Source organism: Melospiza melodia, chromosome 19, assembly GCF_035770615.1.
Source record: "Melospiza melodia melodia isolate bMelMel2 chromosome 19, bMelMel2.pri, whole genome shotgun sequence".
Taxonomy (NCBI): Eukaryota; Metazoa; Chordata; class Aves; order Passeriformes; family Passerellidae; genus Melospiza; species Melospiza melodia.
The window spans coordinates 6,920,066-6,939,935 of NC_086212.1; the positions used below are offsets into that span (position 1 = coordinate 6,920,066).

Below are 19,870 nucleotides of genomic sequence, written 5' to 3' on the forward strand. Positions count from 1 at the left end.
AGTGAAGGCACCAAATGGAGAAAGGAGCAGGTATGTCTCAGAGATCTTTAGAGCAGCTGAGATTGGCATAATCTCAAAGGCACTGAAAGCATTTCCTTGTGATTAAGGCCCAATTCTACCAGCAGAAATGTTCACTGGCATTTCACTTGCTGAACACTCTCCCAGTTTGCACTGGAGGTATCATCCTTACGCTCAAGAGAAGCTCTTTGGCTCAATCTCCACCAAGTGTGTGCCCTTAGCTCTGCTTTTTAATGTCTCATTCCCTGCCCTTAAAAAACCACAGCCACAAGAACCCACAGCCAGGAGATGTCTCCCCAGCCTGTTGGCCCTGCTTCGCTCTCTGCCACCACTTTCTGTGGTGGTGTTTGCAGGGGTCCCAGGATGAGGGAAGAGACGAGAATGTTGACTCCATGTTTCAGAAGGCTTGATTTATTATTTTATGATATCTATTATATTAAAACTATACTAAAAGAATAGAAGAAAGGATTTCATCCGAAGGATAGCTAAGAATAGAAAAAGAATGATAACAAAGGCTTGTGACTGACCAGATGGTCTGAGCCAGCTGGACTGTGATGGGCCATTAATTAGAAACAACCACATGAGACCAATCACAGATGCACCTGTTGCATTCCACAGCAGCAGATAACCATTGTTTACATTTAATTTCTGAGGCCTCTCAGCTTCTCAGGAGAAGAGGATCCTAATGAAAGGATTTTTCATAAAACATGTCTGTGACAACCTTCTGTGGTTTCACTGGGCAGTGGAAGGTGCCGGTCTGTGGGGGCTGCTCTCTCCATCCCCCATGAGCAACCCCCAGCCAGCAGGCAGAGCTCTCTGTGCTCCCTGCAGACAGCCACAGGACTGAGCCTTCTCCTTGCCTTCTCCTCAGCCCTGAAGTGCAGGACGGGTCCCCTGGACATCGTGTTTGTGATCGACAGCTCGCGCAGCGTGCGCCCCTTCGAGTTCGAGACCATGCGGCGCTTCATGATGGACATCATCAGCAACCTGGACGTGGGCCCCAACGCCACACGGGTGGGTGAGCTGTTCTTCTGGGGGATCCCTGGGGGCCCCCTAAGCTGTGTGTTCGCTGCTAGCAGCAGGCAGGCAAGGAGACTCCACACAGCTTCTGAGGGTGCTCATTGCATGAGGGTTTATTGGGGGTCCCACCCTGGGAGCAGCATGGATTCTGAGTGTGAAAAACGCCAGTCACTTGTTTTTAAAATTTTAAAAGTTTAATAGTGCTAAAATGGTTATAAAAATAGTAATACAATTAGAGTAATAATAATTTGGACAATTTGAATTAGGACAATATGAGATAATAGAAACAAAGAGTTATGGGTGTCTGGGTACCTTTTTCTGGGCAGCACAAGCCCGAAAAAGGACCCACATTAATGGAGGATTAACCCTTAAAAACAACCGCCTGTTGCATATTCATACACCTCAATACATGATGCATAAATTCCATTCAAATACAGGATTCTGTCTGGTCATCGTCAACTTCTTCCTCATAATCCTGCCCGAGCAAGGTGGGAAGAAGTTCGTTTCTCCTGATAATTCAGCAATAAATTCTCTTTCTCTGAAAGATTTAGGTGTCCTGTGGCTGCTATCTCAGTGCGAGTCCTCTCTTTAGAAAAAAAATATCCTACATAGCATAGTTTCTATTTCAACATTTTATTATAACCTAAAACTGTATTTAACACACTACTTAAGAGAATTAATACAACATCACTTTCTAACACAACACATATAATATTCATTTTAATATTTGCAAAAAGCCAATCATAAAATACACATTTTTCACATGGGGGAGAAGGGGGGAAGGGGAAGGGAGGGGAGAGAGGAAGCGCCTAGGGAGCCAAGGGGCCAAGAGAGAGGAAAGGGCTAAGAGGCTTTTGTGTCTGTCACACAGCTTAACAGGGAGATTCAAAGTGGGTGCAGAATAAGACTTGGGCCACTGGGATTATAGATCTGTGATACTTCGAGGGAGGATCACAGGCTTGGAATAAACCCTACATTTTCAAGGGTTGAGACAGAACATGTCATTTAATTAAATGTGATGCCACACAACAGGTGGGGGTGATCCAGTACTCCAGCCAGGTGCAGAACATCTTCTCCCTCAAGACCTTCTTCACGCGGGCGGACATGGAGAGGGCCATCAACAGCATCGTGCCGCTGGCCCAGGGCACCATGACGGGGCTGGCCATCCAGTACGCCATGAACGTGGCCTTCAGCACGCAGGAGGGCGCGCGGCCCCCGCACAAGGGCATCCCCCGCATCGCCATCATCGTCACCGACGGGCGGCCCCAGGACCGCGTCACCGAGGTGGCCACGCAGGCCCGCAACGCCGGCATCGAGATCTACGCCGTGGGCATCCAGCGGGCAGACATGAACTCCCTGCGGGCCATGGCCTCCCCGCCGCTGGAGGAGCACGTCTTCCTGGTGGAGTCCTTCGAGCTCATCCAGCAGTTCGCCAAGCAGTTCCAGGACAAGCTTTGTGGTGGGTGAGGGCTGCTGCTGGTGCTGAGTGGCAAGGGGGGTCCTGGTGTCTGCTCCTCACCGAAGTCTTTTGTCCTTGGGTTGTGGCAGCCTTCTTGACATCTTTGGTGTCATGCTTTTTATAAGCTACAAGAACATAAAGTTTGGTGGGTGCTTAGTCGATGATTTATCATCATGGTTTGTATTTTTGTTTGGTTTTTGGGATGGGGCCAGTTTTGGGGTTAGTTCTCTGTTTGTGTGGGGATGGTTGTGGAGTGATGATGATGGTTGATCGTTATTTTTGGTAGTAGGAAATATAGAGGAAGGTTAATTGAAAGTGTATTGACGACAAGTGGTTTGGATAATGTAGGGATATACGGTTTAATTATTTGACAAAAAAAAAAAAGGCCAGACCTTCAGAGGGGTGTTTGGGGTGGCTGCCCCTGCCAGAAGCAGTGTGGATGGGGAAGCAACCTCCCCAGTGAGGTGCAAGGACAGGGCACTGCACAGTGTCTGTGTGCTGGAAATCAGTGGCTGAGCACTGGGGCTGTGTGGGGCTGTGTCACACTGGTTTCTGCTGCAGGGACAGGGCATATGCCAGAGTCAGGGTGCCCATGTGTCTGGCATGCCTGTGGGCCACTCTGATGCCCATTCTGTCTTGCAGGGGTGGACATGTGCGTGGAGAGGGAGCACGGCTGCCAGCACAGCTGCATCAGCACCCCTGGCTCCTTCTACTGCGAGTGCAACCCAGGCTACAGGCTCAATGGGGATGGAAAGACCTGTTCCCGTAAAAACCCTTTTTGTTTTCTGAACTTTCATGGGGAGCTTGTAGTTATGGGTCCCACGGAGGGAAGCTGGCACGCAGCAGAGGATTCAGGGAGGCCAGCAGCAGCCTGGGTGCTCTGTTCACTGGGCCCACTGCCTCCCGGGTCTGTAATGCCTGCAGACACTCAGCATTGCTAAGTCCTGTCCACCTCTCTGAGATGGGACACTCGTGACTTATGTGGGCACAACCTGTCAGCTGAGGGGGTCCAGGCAGTGAGTTCCAGAGGATTCACACCCCGAGTGCACAGTGCTTTTCCCCTGGATTTTAGTGCAAAGCTGTGTTAGTTGGTCTGACCACCACACCAAGACTTCTCATTCTTTCACGGTGCTGGGAGCTGCTTCGAAGCCCTGGAGCAGCCCTGACCTGCTGTGTCATGGAGGCTGGGACAGGAGGGTGATGGGTGTCCCATAGGAGGGTGATGGATGTCCCAGGGAGGGTGATGGGTGTCCCAGGGAGGCTGGCTCAGGAGGGTGATGGGTGTCCTGTTGGAGGCTGGCTTAGGAGGGTAATGGGTGTCCTGTTGGAGGCTGGCTGAGGACAGTGATGGGTGTCCCAGGAAGGCTGTGTCAGGAGCGTGATGGGTGTCCCATAGGAGGGTGATGGGTGTCCCAGCGAGGCTGTGTCAGGAGGGTGATGGGTGTCCCATTTTCCCCCAGCCATCGATGCCTGTGCTGATGGGAGGCACGGCTGCCAGCACCACTGTGTCAGCCTGCGGGGCTCCTACTCCTGCCGCTGCCGGCCAGGTTACTACCTCAGCCACAACAAGAGGAGCTGCACGAGTAAGTGGCTGTCTCCCTCCCTGTCCCTTCTTGTTTGCTTCCCATTCTCTTTATCTTCTTGTCTTTTCCCTTCTGCCATCGCTCTCCTTGTGTCCACAGTGATTGATTACTGCAGCTTTGGGAACCACAGCTGCCAGCACGAGTGTGTGAGCATCCCCAACGGGCACTACTGCCGCTGCCGCAGCGGCTTCACGCTCCAGCCCGACGGCAAGTCCTGCAGGGGTAGGTCCCAGCGTGCTGCACAGCACAGGCTGTGTGTATAGCACGTGCCTTTATGTCCTGCCCAGCCTCCAGGGAAGGGCTGTTCCCAAACCACCCTGAACGGGGATAACCCCATGCCCTCGGCTTGTCTTCCAGCCACCGACCTCTGCAACGGGGTGGATCACGGCTGTGAGTTCAAGTGTGTGAGCACAGAGGGCTCCTACCACTGCGTGTGCCCTGAGGGCCAGCGGCTCCAGGCTGATGGCAAGACATGCAGCAGTGAGTACTGGAACACAGCCCTTGACATTCCTCTTATCTGGGCTCTGTGCTCCTGGAGAGAGCTCACCTGAAACTGGGCTGGGGGGTTCTGTCACCACTTGGGACTCTAAGCTAGGCTGGAAGAGGGTGGTGAGCTGGCTCTGGTTGGGGGAACACCCTGGCTGCTGTGGGGATGGATGCCTCTGTCCTCAGAGACATGGCCCAGAAGATGCAACAGCTTTAAGGAAAACTTTGGGAAAAGAGAAACCTAGGAAAGACTTTCATGGGGTGTTGGGATATCAGTGGAGGTTTTTGGGCTGAGTCCCTTGGGCATAGTCTGCTCTCCTTTGTAGCTGCAGTTCCAGGATGTTCCCATAGTGCCACAAAGCTGAGCCCCAGCCCTTCACTGTGACAGTGGCCAGGCTGCTCCTGTCACCTTCCCCTGTCCCTGCAGAGTGTGGAGCTGGGCACGTTGACCTGGTGATGGTGATCGACGGTTCCAAGAGCGTGCGGCCCCAGAACTTTGAGCTGGTGAAGCAGTTTGTGAACCGTGTTGTGGACCTGCTGGAGGTGTCCCCGCAGGGCACGCGGGTGGGGCTGGTGCAGTACTCCAGCCGCGTGCGCACCGAGTTCCCCCTCAACAAGTACCACAGTGCTGATGAGATCAAGAAGGCCGTGATGGATGTGGAGTACATGGAGAAGGGCACCATGACGGGCCTGGCCCTCAAGCACATGGTGGAGCACAGCTTCTCTGAGCAGGAAGGTGCCAGGCCTCTCTCCCACAACATCCCCAGAATCGGGCTGGTCTTCACAGATGGACGCTCCCAGGATGACATCTCCGAATGGGCCAGGAGAGCAAAGGAATCAGGTGCAGGGGGGGTTGGCAACCCCAAATTTCAGTGTTTTGGGCATCCCTGGATGGTTCCTTGGGGTGGCTGTCTGAGTGAAAAGCTGCAGCATCCAGCCTTGGGGAGCAGCATCCCATGGCAGACATGCTCTGTAGTGGCCACAGGGTACTCTGAGCAGCATCCTTCATGCAGCAGCTGCCACCACCACAGCGCTGCCACGCTCCTGCCTGTCCTTCCCAAATTCCTGCTGTGTATTTGGGGAGCCCAGAGAAAATCCTGCCTCCTTGCCTTTGCTCCCTCTGGGCTTGCTGCAGGGTGGCCAGGGCAGTGCTCAGGATCTGTCCTTGCCACGCAGGGATTGTCATGTTTGCTGTGGGTGTTGGGAAAGCTGTGGAAGAAGAGCTGAGAGCGATCGCCTCCGAGCCAGTGGAGCAGCACTTCTCCTATTCTGCAGACTTCACCACCATGACCCACCTTGTGGAGAACTTCTCCCTGAACATCTGCCCAGGTGGGTGCTCCTGGCCACACCAGGGGACTTGAACCCAAGCCAGGGAAACCTTTCTGTCCCCACAGAGCCAGCGGGGTGGTTTGTGTGTCTGTCACCCTGTGTCAAGCACCCCAAGGCTGAGCTGGGCTGGTATGAGCCTAGGCTGTCACAGGATCTCTCCAGGCTGTTGTGTGTGTAGATGTGGGTCTCTGGAGGGCATTTGGAAGAGAAGATGAAGCTGGGGGTATTAATTAAAAAGCAGGAGGGGTTAATACAAAAGTATTAATGTGATCAACCACCCCAGTGCCATTGCATGGGCAGAATTTGGGAGTGGCACCCTGCCTTGTAGGATGCTCTGAAGGTGGCCTGTGCACCTTGTTCAGACCTGTGCCCCTGCTGCAGCTGGGTTCATGTGAGGGTCTCCCTGCCCTGGGACAGGCTGGGGCTCCCCAGTGCCCTTGAGACCCCCACAGGGCTGCAGAAACAGAGCCAACGTGCCCCTTGCCACCCCAGCTTGAAGGCAAAGTGTAGCTCAGCACTGGCTGTCCTTGGCATACAGTGCCCTCAGAGCTGTGTGACAGCTCTGTCGGATGTCTGGCAGAGAGATTGCTGGATCAGCAGGGCAGCCTGACAGAGAGCAGAGAGGCTGAAAGAAGGGGGCAAAACCATGGGGAGAGCCCCAGAGGGTGGCTGCAGGGACAAGGGATCTGTCTGGGAGCAAGGGAGAGTGGGCTCTGTGGGGCCATGGTGTGACAGCAGCCAAACCCCCTGTGACAGAGGAGGGCAAAGGGGAGACGGAGATCCGCAGCCCGTGCGAGTGCGAGGCGCTGGTGCAGTTCCAGACCAACACCGTGGCCATCCTGCAGAGCCTGACCGAGAAAAATATCCTTTGGGGTGAGGCTGGGCTTGCCAGGGGGCTGGGACAGAGCACATGTGGGGGAGGGAGGGGTGGGTAAATGGGAGAGAGGAAATTTTAAGCCCTTTGCCCAGCAGACCATGACTCATGCTGTTTCCTTAGCACATTCACTTGCTCAGATGACAGCCAGACTTGAAGATCTGGAAAAGCAGATTGCCAACAAGAAGTGATCCTGGCAGAGGGCTGCAGTGGTCAGCAGGGCACAGGATGGATGTACAGTAGCTACATGACATTGTTATTGGCTAGGTTATTGTAAAGCATCAGTGTTTGTTCTTGTATTGCAAAATCCCCAGGATTTTTTGTATTTAAAAAACCCAAAAATCCTAAAAACACACAAAAAGGAACTTGAACAAAGCCCCTGCCACAAAGCTGAGGGGTTCAGTTGTCGTTCCTTGGCATGTCTGGGATGAGGGGGAGCAATGATGTGGGCAGGCTGGTCATTGGACAGACATGACACGTGGTGTCCCCCAGAGTGACTGGGATGGCACAGTCCCCCTGGACCCTGACAGACAGCTTTGCAAGAGAAAAAACCTGCAGTGGTGTCACCCTGAGAGCTTCTGGTATCTCAGCATCTGCTGCCAAGTGGTGGGGCAAGGGCAGCTGGGTGGTGCAGCAGCACAGGGGATGCCTGATGCCCAGCTGGCACCCAGTGTGGTGCCCAGGAGGGATCCCATGGGAAGATGGGCGGAAGGAATTCTTAGATCCCCTTGCCCCTGTTTGGCAGAATAGTTTGGAAATTGGTATTAATCTTGTTTGGTTTTGTAATCACATAGCAAAATGGTAATTATTCTTTCTATCAGTATCTATGTGTGTGTGTATGTATATATATATGTATATTTAATTCTGAGAGCAGGGTAGTGCTATTTTTAAACTCTTGTTTTATATAAAGGAATTTCTATCTTGACAATAAACACCCTGAAGATTTGTATGACGTGTCCCTCTCCTTTCAGCTGGGCTGCAGGATGACAGAGGAACCTCTATGTCAGAAGTGGAGTCTCTGGCTTTTGCAGCAGCTCCTGTCCCCAGGATCCAGAAATCCTTTGGGGAAATCTTTGTTCTGTGGCACCCCAGGGTGCTGCAGGCTCAGCCCCAGCTGGAGGGAGCCAGTGTGGCAGGGACACTGCGTCCCCATGGGCAGGGCTTGCTCTGGAGCCTCTGCTTGTAGGAGCACAGGGAGCTGCGAGCTGAGCTGGGCATGGAGCCACAGCCTGACCATTGAGCTGCTCTGGGGTGGGGGCTGAGGCAAAGGGACACGCAGGATCTGCTCCTGATGGATCCCTGCACAAAGAAAGAACCAACCCTGACAGCAGGACTCTGCTTGGGGCAGGTTCCATTCTCTTGATTTTATCCTCTTTAGTGCATTTAGTTCCTTTCAGGGGATAACACAAAATTCCCCTCTGCTCCCCATGAAGCTGCAGCACCACCCCCCCCTCCCTACCCTTCCCAGACCCATCCCTGCCTCCACATGCTGGTTTAGGGCAAATTTGGGAGAGAATCTCCAAAGGGGCCCCTCCCCCCCAACTGGTTTGGGAAGGATTCCTCAGAGATAGGTGGAAAGAACTTGTTTATTTAACAGACACAGCACCCGCAGCACACAGAATGAACAATACCGGATGACCTCACACTTGAAAAAAGATGACAAAATCAAAAAGTGTCTCTTGGGTGTGGTTGCTCTGTTCTCAGTCCCTCGAGGGCTGGAGGAGCTGCTGCAAGGTGCAAATTCTGGTGTTTCCAGGTCCCAGTGGAGCAGGTTCAAGTAGGTCCAAAAAAAAAAAGAAAGGAGAAACAGTCCAGGAAGAAATTTGGACTGTTTAGCTAAACTAACTAATGAGCAGGAGCAAGAGCGAGAGCAAAGCAAAAAGCATAGCAGCACCATGTACTGCCCCATCTGTGTGTCCCACCAGCCGTAGGGGAGGAGGCTGATAAGAAACCCAAACAAAACATTCACTCTTCAGAGCCAGTCTTGAAGGCACAGAACATAATATCCAGCATTAACAGAATCCAGGAATGGGGATACAAGCATCATAACATCACCCTAGGACACTCCAGCTCTGGGGTCCTGAGCACAGGAAGGACGTGGAGCTGTTGGAGTGGGTGCAGAGGAGGCCATGGGGGTGCTGAAAGGTCTGGAGCCCCTCTGCTGTGAGGAAAGGCTGAAGGAGTTGGGGATGCTCAGCCTGGAGAAGAGAGGGCCATGGAGGGGCCTCACTGCAACTGTACAGGACTTGAAGAGTCCCACAGGAAAGATGGGGACAGAGTGTTCAACAGGGTCTGTGGTGGGATGAGAGCAGGGAATAACTTTCTACTCCAGTAGGTTGATTTGTGTTAAAATGAAGGTTGCATCTTTACATGGTTAGGTGGTGAGTCACAGGATCTGGGCGGCACAGAGGTGGATGCCCATCCAAGTAAGATGAGAAGCTTCTATTAAAATTTCTGTTAAGGACACTTGCACCTGCGTGATTGGTGGCAAAAATCAACCATGGGATACAGTGTCACCACATCCACACCCTTCCCTGAGACCATAGTTTTAATGAGCTCATTACAGAACATTGTCAACAGTCCTGAACAGTGCCTGCAGGATGCCCACTTTTATCACAGTGAAGGTACAATGCCATTCCATAGAGGTGGACACCTCTGAACTGCCTGGGTGGGCTGGAGCTCTGTGGGGTTGGTGTGGGACAGGGACCCCACTCTGAGGTTCTGCTCCCTATGCAGGCTGTCACTGACACTGAGGAGGAGATGGAAATCGATATGATGGTTGATAGAGAAGAGAGTATGGCTATAGATGTTGAATGGAGATGAAGAAATGGAGGTGGATGTGGAGGAGGAGATGGAGGAAGAGATGGAGATGGAAATGGAGGATTATGTTGAAGACATGGAAGTGGATGAGAAAGGTGAGGAGAAGGACATGGTCTTGGGATGAAGGTGGAGCCCAGCAGCAGGACAGGCAGGCACTGGCCATGCTCTGTCCATGGGCAGGGTGGGTCCCCTGCTGCCAGGCTGGGCTGGGCTGGGTGGTCTCGCTCAGGGACACGGTGCCCAGGGGGCTCCCTGGGTTCTGGAGGCACAAGCACAGCCCCAGGCTGCCCTGTGCTTGCTTTGGGGCATGACTCATTCCTGGTCCCCAGATCCCTCTGACTGGGGCCCTGACTCAGCCCTCATCTCAGCCCTGGCCTCAGGCCCAGAGTACAGAGTATTTTTCTCTTTTGTAAATATATTTCCATACATAATCGTTATATAGGTTCTTAGATAAATATATTTTTAATTTGGTATTTTTATAATTTAAATACATATGTCACATGTGAAACTTTTGGTTTGCATTGGTCACTGGTCACTGTCCTAGGTCGACCTCTCATTCTCCTTTTTTCAGTCGGCCTTTTTTTTTTTTTTTTTTTTTTTTAGTCTGCATGAAACTCAAATCTCCTCAAGTGGGAAAAGTGGGAATGACCTCTCATCCTCTCATTCTCCTTTTTCCTTTTTTTTTCAGTCGGCCTTTTTTTTTTTTAGTCTGCATGAAACTCAAATCTCCTCAAGTGGGAAAAGTGGGAATGACCTCTCATCCTCTCATTCTCCTTTTTCAGTCGTTTCCAGCAGCGGAGGGACTGACAAGAAACTGAGCGAGCTGAGCTGCAGCCCAGGGATTTTCTGAGTTTGCCATCTCTTTTGGAGCAGCAAAAGGGTTTTTACTGATTAACATTGTTTAAGTTCTATTGTTCAATAAACAGTTTTTCCCCACTTTTCTCCAAGGAGGTATTTTCTCCCAGACTGGTTGGGGGAGGCGCCCATTGAATCTGCTTTCTGAGAGGAGCCCTTTGGGGGTTCTCTCCCAAATTTGCCCTGAACCGGGACAGTAACACAGGAAACCACAAAGTTTATGGTTTCCACTTGCTCCATGTTCCCTGCGCTGGAGGTGTGTGGTTGAGCTGGGTTGGGGGTACCTGGGGTGCACAGAGCAGGTCCCGCTTAGAGGTCTGTGCACACTTTGTATGTGTAGAGGCAGCTCCCACAGGGATCCCGTGGGAATCCATCTGAGAGCTGGGACGAGCCTTTGTGGCACCAGACTGCCATCCTTGCCACGTTTCAGTAGCTGTCACCACACACCAGCGCTGGGAGGGTGACGCTGTGCTGAGGACACCCAGAGCTGGCCCGGGGCTGAGGGGAGCTCCCTGAGCCAGGCAGGGATGGAGGGATGGAGGGGTGGATGGATGGATGGATGGATGATGGATGGATGGATGGATGGATGGATGGATGGATGGATGGATGGATGGATGGATGGATGCATGGATGGATGGATGCGTGGATGGATGGATGGATGGATGGAGCTCATCATCAGGCTGAAAGCTTTGCATCACCTGGTGGGGCACAAGCTGTTCCTGGGGTGCTTATCCCCAGGGTAGGGCTGGGGGATCAGGGGCTCCTGGTCTCCCTCCTTTCCCTCCCCAGGGAATACAGACTGCAGAGCCTTGCTCTGGCTGGACAAAGCAGCATCTGCCACAACACTCTCAGGCACTGCACAACTGGGACCTTGCAGCTTTGGAAGGAGGGAAACAAAGTGGTTTTCATGGAGAAGAGCATGAGCCATGTGGGATGGGGACTGCTCTGAGGGTGCTGGGGCAATGGGTGCTGCACAGGTATTCTGCTCCTGATGGATCCCTGCACAAAGAAAGAACCACCCCTGACAGCAGGACTCTGCTTGGGGCAGGCTACATTCTCTTGATTTTATCCTCATTAGTGCATTTAGTTCCTTTCAGGGGATAACACAAAATTCCCCTCTGCTCCCCATGAAGCTGCAGCACCCCCAGGATCCATCCCTGCCTCCAGCTCTGGGGTCGTGAGCACAGGAAGGACGTGGAGCTGTTGGAGTGGGTGCAGAGGAGGCCATGGGGGTGCTGCATGGAGCCCCTCTGCTGTGAGGAAAGGCTGAAGGAGTTTGGGATGCTCAGCCTGGAGAAGAGAGGGCCATGGAGGGGCCACACTGCATCCATGAAGGGCTTGAAGGGTCCCATAGGAAAGATGGGAACAGAGTGTTCAACAGGGTCTGTGGTGGGAGGAGAAGGGGGGATGGCTTTCAACTGCAGGAGGTTGATTTGGGTTAAAATGAAGATGGTTATTTTACACTGAGGATGGGAAGTCACAGGCCCAGGCTGTGCACAGAAGCTGTGGATGCTCCATCCCTGGGAACATCCATGGCCAGGGGGAGAGGACTCTGTCTGGTCTGGTGGGAGGTAGCTCAGGTTGGAATAAGATGATCTTCTGGATCCATTCCAGGGCAAAACAGTCAGGATTGTTCCCATTCACTCACAGCGGAGTGAAAAATTCCTGGTCATGTACGATGCAAAAGGAAATGTTGGGCGGAGCTTTCGGCTTCCTGCTGAATTGACTAGGAGACAATATCGCATTTGGCCGCGGCATCCTCCACGCGCCGTCACCAGCTCCCCGGCATCCCTGTCACCCTCCTTGCCACCAAGCCCCTGACACTGTCATCGGTCCTGAATGGTCCCTGCTGGCTGGATCTTGCCACCCATCTCTGCAGGATGTCCACTTTTGTCCCAGTGAAGGTACAGTGCCATTCCATTGAGGTGGAAACCCCTGAAACTGGGTGGGTGGGCTGGAGCTCTGTGGGGTTGGTGTGGGACAGGGACCCCACTCTGAGGTTCTGCTCCCTATGCAGGCTGTCACTGACACTGAGGAGGAGATGGAAATTGATATGAAGGTTGATAGAGAAGAGAGTATGGATGTTGAAGAGAATGGAGATGAAGAAATGGAGGTGGATGTGGAGGTGGATGTGGAGGAGGAGATGGAGGTGGAAATGGAGGATTATGTTGAAGACATGGAAGTGGATGAGAAAGGTGAGGAGAAGGACATGGTCTTGAGATGAAGGTGGAGCCCAGCAGCAGGACAGGCAGGCACTGGCCATGCTCTGTCCATGGGCAGGGTGGGTCCCCTGCCGCCAGGCTGGGCTGGGCTGGGCTGGGCTGGGCTGGGTGGTCTCGCTCAGGGACACGGTGCCCAGGGGGCTCCCTGGGTTCTGGAGGCACAAGCACAGCCCCAGGCTGCCCTGTGCTTGCTTTGGGGCATGACTCATTCCTGGTCCCCAGATCCCTCTAACTGGGGCCCTTAGTCAGCCCTCATCTCAGCCCTGGCCTCAGGCCCAGAGTACAGAGTATTTTTCTCTTTTGTAAATATATTTCCATACATAATCGTTATATAGGTTCTTAGATAAATATATTTTTAATTTTGTATTTTTATAATTTAAATACATATGTCATATGTGAAACTTGTGGCTCTTCTAGGACAAAAAACTCTAATTTTTTCACATCCCTGTGCTCTCTTTTGGTTTGCATTGGTCACTGTCCTAGGTTGACTATATGATGCTTTTATCCCCAGTCATCTTGTTCTGTTTATGCTGAATAATAAGTTTTGCCCCTTTAAGCCTTGTTTCAGAGAGTGAAGTGGGGAGAGAAGAAGCAACAGTTTGTTTTAGACACTGCACTCATTCCTCCACATTCCTGCTCCTGACCTGTGTTGTCTGCAGATGAACAGACAGCGGACAGAGCTCTGCTTTACTTTTAATTTGTTTTAGCTAACTGTGGCAAAAAAAGTTCCCTGGAGTGTGGTTTTTTTTCTCTTTTCTCCTTTTCTTTGGAGCTGGTTGAACCTGCGCTGGACTGATGCCTGGCTGGTGCCTGCTGCTCCCTGTCCCGCTCATGGGATCATTTCCTGCCTTGGAGACTGAGTGAGCTGAGCTGCAGTCCAGGGATGGATTTTCTGAGTTTGTCATCTCTTTTGGAGCAGCAAAAGGGTTTTTACTTAACATTGTTTAAATTCTATTGTCTATTGTTTAATAAACAGTTTTTCCCCACTTTTCTTCAAGGAGGTATTTTCTTCCAGACTGGTTTGGGGAAGCGCCCATTGAATCTGCTTTCAGAGAGGAGCCCTTTGGGGGTTCTCTCCAAAATTTGCCCTGAACCAGGACAGTACCACAGGAAACCACAAAGTTTATGGTTTCCACTTGCTCCATGTTCCCTGCGCTGGAGGTGTCTGGTTGATCTGGGTTGGGGGTACCTGGGGTGCCCAGAGCAGGTCCCGCTTAGAGGTCTGTGCACACTTTGTATGTGTAGAGGCAGCTCCCACAGGGATCCCGTGGGAATCCATCTGAGAGCTGGGACGAGCCTTTGTGGCACCAGACTGCCATCCTTGCCACGTTTCAGTAGCTGTCACCACACACCAGCGCTGGGAGGGTGACGCTGTGCTGAGGACACCCAGAGCTGGCCCGGGGCTGAGGGGAGCTCCCTGAGCCAGGGAGGGATGGAGGGATGGATGGATGGATAGATGGATGGATGGATGGATGGATGGATGGATGGATGGATGGATGGATGGATGGATGGATGGATGGATGGATGGATGGATGGATGGATGGATGGATGCGTGGATGGATGGATGGATGGATGGATGGATGGATGGATGGATGGATGGATGGATGGATGGATGGATGGATGGATGGAGCTCATCATCAGGCTGAAAGCTTTGCATCACTGGTGGGGCACAAGCTGTTCCTGGGGTGCTTATCCCCAGGGTAGGGCTGGGGGATCAGGGGCTCCTGGTCTCCCTCCTTTCCCTCCCCAGGGAATACAGACTGCAGAGCCTTGCTCTGGCTGGAGAAAGCAGCATCTGCCACAACACTCTCAGGCACTGCACAACTGGGACCTTGCAGTTTTGGAAGGAGGGAAACAAAGTGGTTTTCATGGAGAAGAGCATGAGCCATGTGGGATGGGGACTGCTCTGAGGGTGCTGGGGCAATGGGTGCTGCACAGGTATTCTGCTCCTGATGGATCCCTGCACAAAGAAAGAACCACCCCTGACAGCAGGACTCTGCTTGGGGCAGGCTCCATTCCCTTGATTTTATCCTCATTAGTGCATTTAGTTCCTTTCAGGGGATAACACAAAATTCCCCTCTGCTCCCCATGAAGCTGCAGCCCCCCCAGGATCCATCCCTGCCTCCAGGTCTGGGGTCCTGAGCACAGGAAGGACGTGGAGCTGTTGGAGTGGGTGCAGAGGAGGCCATGGGGGTGCTGCAAGGGCTGGAGCCCCTCTGCTGTGAGGAAAGAGCCCCTAGCCCCTCTAGCCCCTCTGCTAGAGAAGAGAGGGCCATGGAGAGTCCTCACTGCATCCATGAAGGGTTTGAAGGGTCCCATAGGAAAGATGGGGACAGAGTGTTCAACAGGGTCTGTGGTGGGAGGAGAAGGGGGGATGGCTTTCAGCTGCAGGAGGTTGATGTGAGTTAAAATGATGGTGGGGGTTAAAATGAAGGTGGTTATTTTACACTGAGGATGGGAAGTCACAGGCCCAGGCTGTGCACAGAAGCTGTGGATGCTCCATCCCTGGGAACATCCATGGCCAGGGGGAGAGGACTCTGTCTGGTCTGGTGGGAGGTAGCTCAGTTTGGAATAAGATGATGTTCGGTCCATTCCAAGGCAAAGCGATCAGGATGGTTGCCATTCACTCACACAGCAGAGCGAGGAATTCGTATACACAGGAGAATGCAGAGGGGAATTGGCAGAACTTAAATTGCCACAGCAGTCCAGAGAACTGGACTCAACCAGAGCATTATCTTGGTGTTGGCCCGCCCTCCTGGCACAGTTGGCTCCACTGGCATCAAGTCGCCCTGCCAAACCCGCCCTCGCAGAACAGTAATCACCCCCAGGCACTCCCCGTTGCCCTGTTACCACCAAGCCCGCCCTCCCTGCACAGTGGTCAGTTCCCCAGCATCCCTGTCACCCTCCTTGCCACCAAGCCCCTTACACTGTCATCGGTCCTGAATGGTCTCTGCTGACTGGATCTTGCCATCCATCTCTGCAGGATGCTCACTTTTGTCCCAGTGAAGGTACAGTGCCATTTCATGGAGGTGGAAACCCCTGAAACTGGATGGGTGGGCTGGAGCTCTGTGGGGATGGTGTGGGACAGGGACCCCTCTCTGAGGTTCTGCTCCCTATGCAGGCTGTCACTGACACTGAGGAGGAGATGGAAATCGATATGAAGGTTGATAGAGAAGAGAGTATGGCTATAGATGTTGAAAAGAATGAAGAAATGGAGGTGGATGTGGAGGTGGATGTGGAGGAGGAGATGGAGGTAGATGTGGAGGATTATGTTGAAGACATGGAAGTGGATGAGAAAGGTGAGGAGAAGGAGATGGTCTTGGGATGAAGGTGGAGCCCAGCAGCAGGACAGGCAGGCACTGGCCATGCTCTGGCCATGGGCAGGGTGGGTCCCCTGCCGCCAGGCTGGGCTGGGCTGGGTGGTCTCGCTCAGGGACACGGTGCCCAGGGGGGCTCCCTGGGTTCTGGAGGCACAAGCACAGCCCCAGGCTGCCCTGTGCTTGCTTTGGGGCATGATTTGGGTCCCTCTGCCTGGGGCCCTGACTCAGCCCCGACCTCAGCCCCAGCCAGACTCCTGCTGGCAGCAGTCCTGCTCTGGCAGCATGTCCCACTCTGGGGACAAAGGGAACAGCCCTGTGTGCCTGGCTGGGGTGACCCTGTCCCTTGCTTTTCTTCCAGGACTGCTGGAGATGTCGGGCAGGGATGCCATCCTTCTGGACATGTACAGAGTGCTCTTTATCAATCTTCTGTATATATGCTTTAGAGAGTGTTGTTCTCTTTTGTAAGTATGTTTCCATACATAATTGTTATATGGGTTCTTATGTAAATATATTTTATAATTTGGTATTTTTATAATTTAAAAATATATGTCACATGTGCAACTTGTGGCTCTTCTAAGACTAAAAAAATCCCATTTTTTCACATCCCTGTGCTCTCTATTGGTTTGTGTTGGTCACTGTCCTAGGTTGACTATATGATGCTTTTATCCCCAATCGTCTTGTTCTGTATATGCTGAATAATAAATTTTACACCTTTAAGCCTTGTTACAGAGAGTGAAGGAGGGAGAGAAAAAGCTGCAGTTTGTTTTAGACACTGCACTCACTCTTCCACATTTTTCCCCATTAGTCTGCAGATGAAAACAGCGGGAAAGACCTCTCAGCTCTCCACTCCTTTAAGGATCTTAGATCTTAGCTGGATGAAATACTCCTTATCTAGCCTCATTTGCAGCAGAAGTCATTTCCCTGGACTGCTTGTTTTGTTTTGGATTTTTTTTTTTTTTTACTTTAGTTGATTTTTAACCAGCTCGGGACAGATGGAACGCCTAGCGGAACGCGGGCACTTCAGATTTGTAGCGCACTGGGCGCAGCCTGGCGTTTCCAGCAGCGGAGGGACTGACAAGAAACTGAGCGAGCTGAGCTGCAGCCCAGGTATGGACTTTCTGAGTTTGTCATCTCTTTTGGAGCAGCAAGGGTTTTTACTGATTAACATTGTTTAAGTTCTATTGTTTAATGAACATTTTTTCCACTTTTCTCCAAGGAGGTATTTTCTCCCGGACTGGTTTGGGGAAGCACCCATTGAATCTGCTTTCCTAGAGGAGCCCTTTGGGGGTTCTCTCCAAAATTTGCCCTGAACCAGGACAGTACCACAGGACACCACAAAGTTTATGGTTTCCACTTGCTCCATGTTCCCTGCGCTGGGGGTGTCTGGTTGAGCTGGGTTGGGGGTACCTGGGGTGCCCAGAGCAGGTCCCGCTTAGAGGTCTGTGCACACTTTGTATGTGTAGAGGCAGCTCCCACAGGGATCCCGTGGGAATCCATCTGAGAGCTGGGACGAGCCTTTGTGGCACCAGACTGCCATCCTTGCCACGTTTCAGTAGCTGTCACCACACACCAGCGCTGGGAGGGTGACGCTGTGCTGAGGACACCTAGAGCTGGCCCGGGGCTGAGGGGAGCTCCCTGAGCCAGGCAGGGATGGAGGGATGGATGGATGGATGGATGGATGGATGGATGGATGGATGGATGGATGGATGGATGGATGGATGGAGCTCATCATCAGGCTGGAAGCTTTGCATCACTGGTAGGGCACAAGCTGTTCCTGGGGTGCTTATCCCCAGGGTAGGGCTGGGGGATCAGGGGCTCCTGGTCTCCCTCCTTTCCCTCCCCAGGGAATACAGACTGCAGAGCCTTGCTCTGGCTGGAGAAAGCAGCATCTGCCACAACATTCTCAGGCACTGCACAACTGGGACCTTGCAGTTTTGGAAGGAGGGAAACAAAGTGGTTTTCATGGAGAAGAGCATGAGCCATGTGGGATGGGGACTGCTCTGAGGGTGCTGGGGCAATGGGTGCTGCACAGGTATTCTGCTCCTGATGGATCCCTGCACAAAGAAAGAACCACCCCTGACAGCAGGACTCTGCTTGAGGCAGGCTACATTCTCTTGATTTTATCCTCTTTAGTGCATTTAGTTCCTTTCAGGGGATAGCACAAAATTCCCCTCTGCTCCCCATGAAGCTGCAGCACCCCCAGGATCCATCCCTGCCTCCAGGTCTGGGGTCCTGAGCACAGGAAGGACGTGGAGCTGTTGGAGTGGGTGCAGAGGAGGCCATGGGGGTGCTGCAAGGGCTGGAGCCCCTCTGCTGTGAGGAAAGGCTGAAGGAGTTTGGGATGCTCAGCCTGGAGAAGAGAGGGCCATGGAGGGGCCACACTGCATCCATGAAGGGTTTGAAGGGTCCCATAGGAAAGATGGGGACAGAGTGTTCAACAGGGTCTGTGGTGGGAGGAGAAGGGGGGATGGCTTTCAACTGCAGGAGGTTGATTTGGGTTAAAATGAAGGTGGTTATTTTATACTGAGGATGGGAAGTCACAGGCTCAGGCTGTGCACAGAAGCTGTGCATGTTCCATCCCTGGGAACAGCCATGGCCAGTACTGTGGTGGGAAGTAGCTCAGGTTGTGTACGGAATGCACTTCAAGGTCCATTTCAGGGCAAACCATCAGGATGGTTTCTGATTCCTCAGATCACAGTCAGTTTTGGGGTGGTTACACAAAAAATTGCATGAAGGAAGAAAGTTAAGCAGGTTTGAAACCAGTGAGGTTCATCATTGGTCTTTTAACTAGAAACCGTGCATAGCCAATTACCGTCTTCGGTCCTGGCCCCACCTCACCCTCCCTGCCCTGCCGTCCACTCCCCCACGTCCTTGTCATTTGGCTTCGGTGCAGTTCAGTCCTGTCTGCACTGTCATCGGTCCTGAACGGTCTCTGCTGCCTGGATCTTGCCACCCATCTCTGCACGATGCTCACTTTTGTCCCAGTGAAGGTACAGTGCCATTCCATTGAGGTGGAAACCCCTGAACTGCCTGGGTGGGCTGGAGCTCTGTGGGGTTGGTGTGGGACAGGGACCCCTCTCTGAGGTTCTGCTCCCTATGCAGGCTGTCACTGACACTGAGGAGGAGATGGAAATCGATATGAAGGTTGATGGAGAAGAGAGTATGGATGTTGAAGAGAATGGAGATGAAGAAATGGAGGTGGATGTGGAGGAGGAGATGGGGGAAGAGATGGAGGTGGATGTGGAGGATTATGTTGAAGACATGGAAGTGGATGAGAAAGGTGAGGAGAAGGACATGGTCTTGGGATGAAGGTGGAGCCCAGCAGCAGGGCAGGCAGGCACTGGCCATGCTCTGGCCATGGGCAGGGTGGGTCCCCTGCCGCCAGGCTGGGCTGGGCTGGGTGGTCTCGCTCAGGGACACGGTGCCCAGGGGGGCTCCCTGGGTTCTGGAGGCACAAGCACAGCCCCAGGCTGCCCTGTGCTTGCTTTGGGGCATGATTTGGGTCCCTCTGCCTGGGACCCTGACTCAGCCCTGACCTCAGCTCCAACCTCAGCCCCAACCTCAGCCCCAGCCAGGCTCAGTGCAGGCAGCAGTCCTGCTCTGGCAGCAGCAGAGTCTGTGTTCCCAGCCTGGGGCACAGGGAACAGCCCTGTGTGCCTGGCTGGGGTGACCCTGTCCCTTGCTTTTCTTCCAGGACTGCTGGAGATGCCGGGCAGGGATGCCATCCTTCTGGACATGTACAGAGTGCTCTTTATCAGTCTTCTGTATATATGCTTTAGAGAGTGTTGTTCTCTTTTGCAAATATATTTCCAAACATAATTGTTATATAGGTTCTTATGTAAATATATTTTATAATTTGGTATTTTTATAATTTAAAAATATAT

The 19,870-nt window shown here is 52.6% G+C and overlaps 1 protein-coding gene across 1 annotated transcript in view; it reads left to right on the forward strand.

The window, feature by feature from the left end:
- Positions 1-7,718, forward strand: part of MATN4 (matrilin 4) — a 17,368-nt gene extending 9,650 nt beyond the window's left edge. Inside the window, exons 3-12 of the mRNA XM_063171983.1 lie at positions 890-1,032; positions 2,071-2,497; positions 3,140-3,262; positions 3,958-4,080; positions 4,180-4,302; positions 4,438-4,560; positions 4,994-5,407; positions 5,743-5,895; positions 6,652-6,756; positions 6,902-7,718. Of these exons, the coding sequence (XP_063028053.1) occupies positions 890-1,032; positions 2,071-2,497; positions 3,140-3,262; positions 3,958-4,080; positions 4,180-4,302; positions 4,438-4,560; positions 4,994-5,407; positions 5,743-5,895; positions 6,652-6,756; positions 6,902-6,960 (1,793 nt within the window). The 3' untranslated portion in view covers positions 6,961-7,718. The remainder of the gene's footprint in view (positions 1-889; positions 1,033-2,070; positions 2,498-3,139; positions 3,263-3,957; positions 4,081-4,179; positions 4,303-4,437; positions 4,561-4,993; positions 5,408-5,742; positions 5,896-6,651; positions 6,757-6,901) is intronic.
- The last annotated feature ends 12,152 nt before the right edge of the window (positions 7,719-19,870 follow it).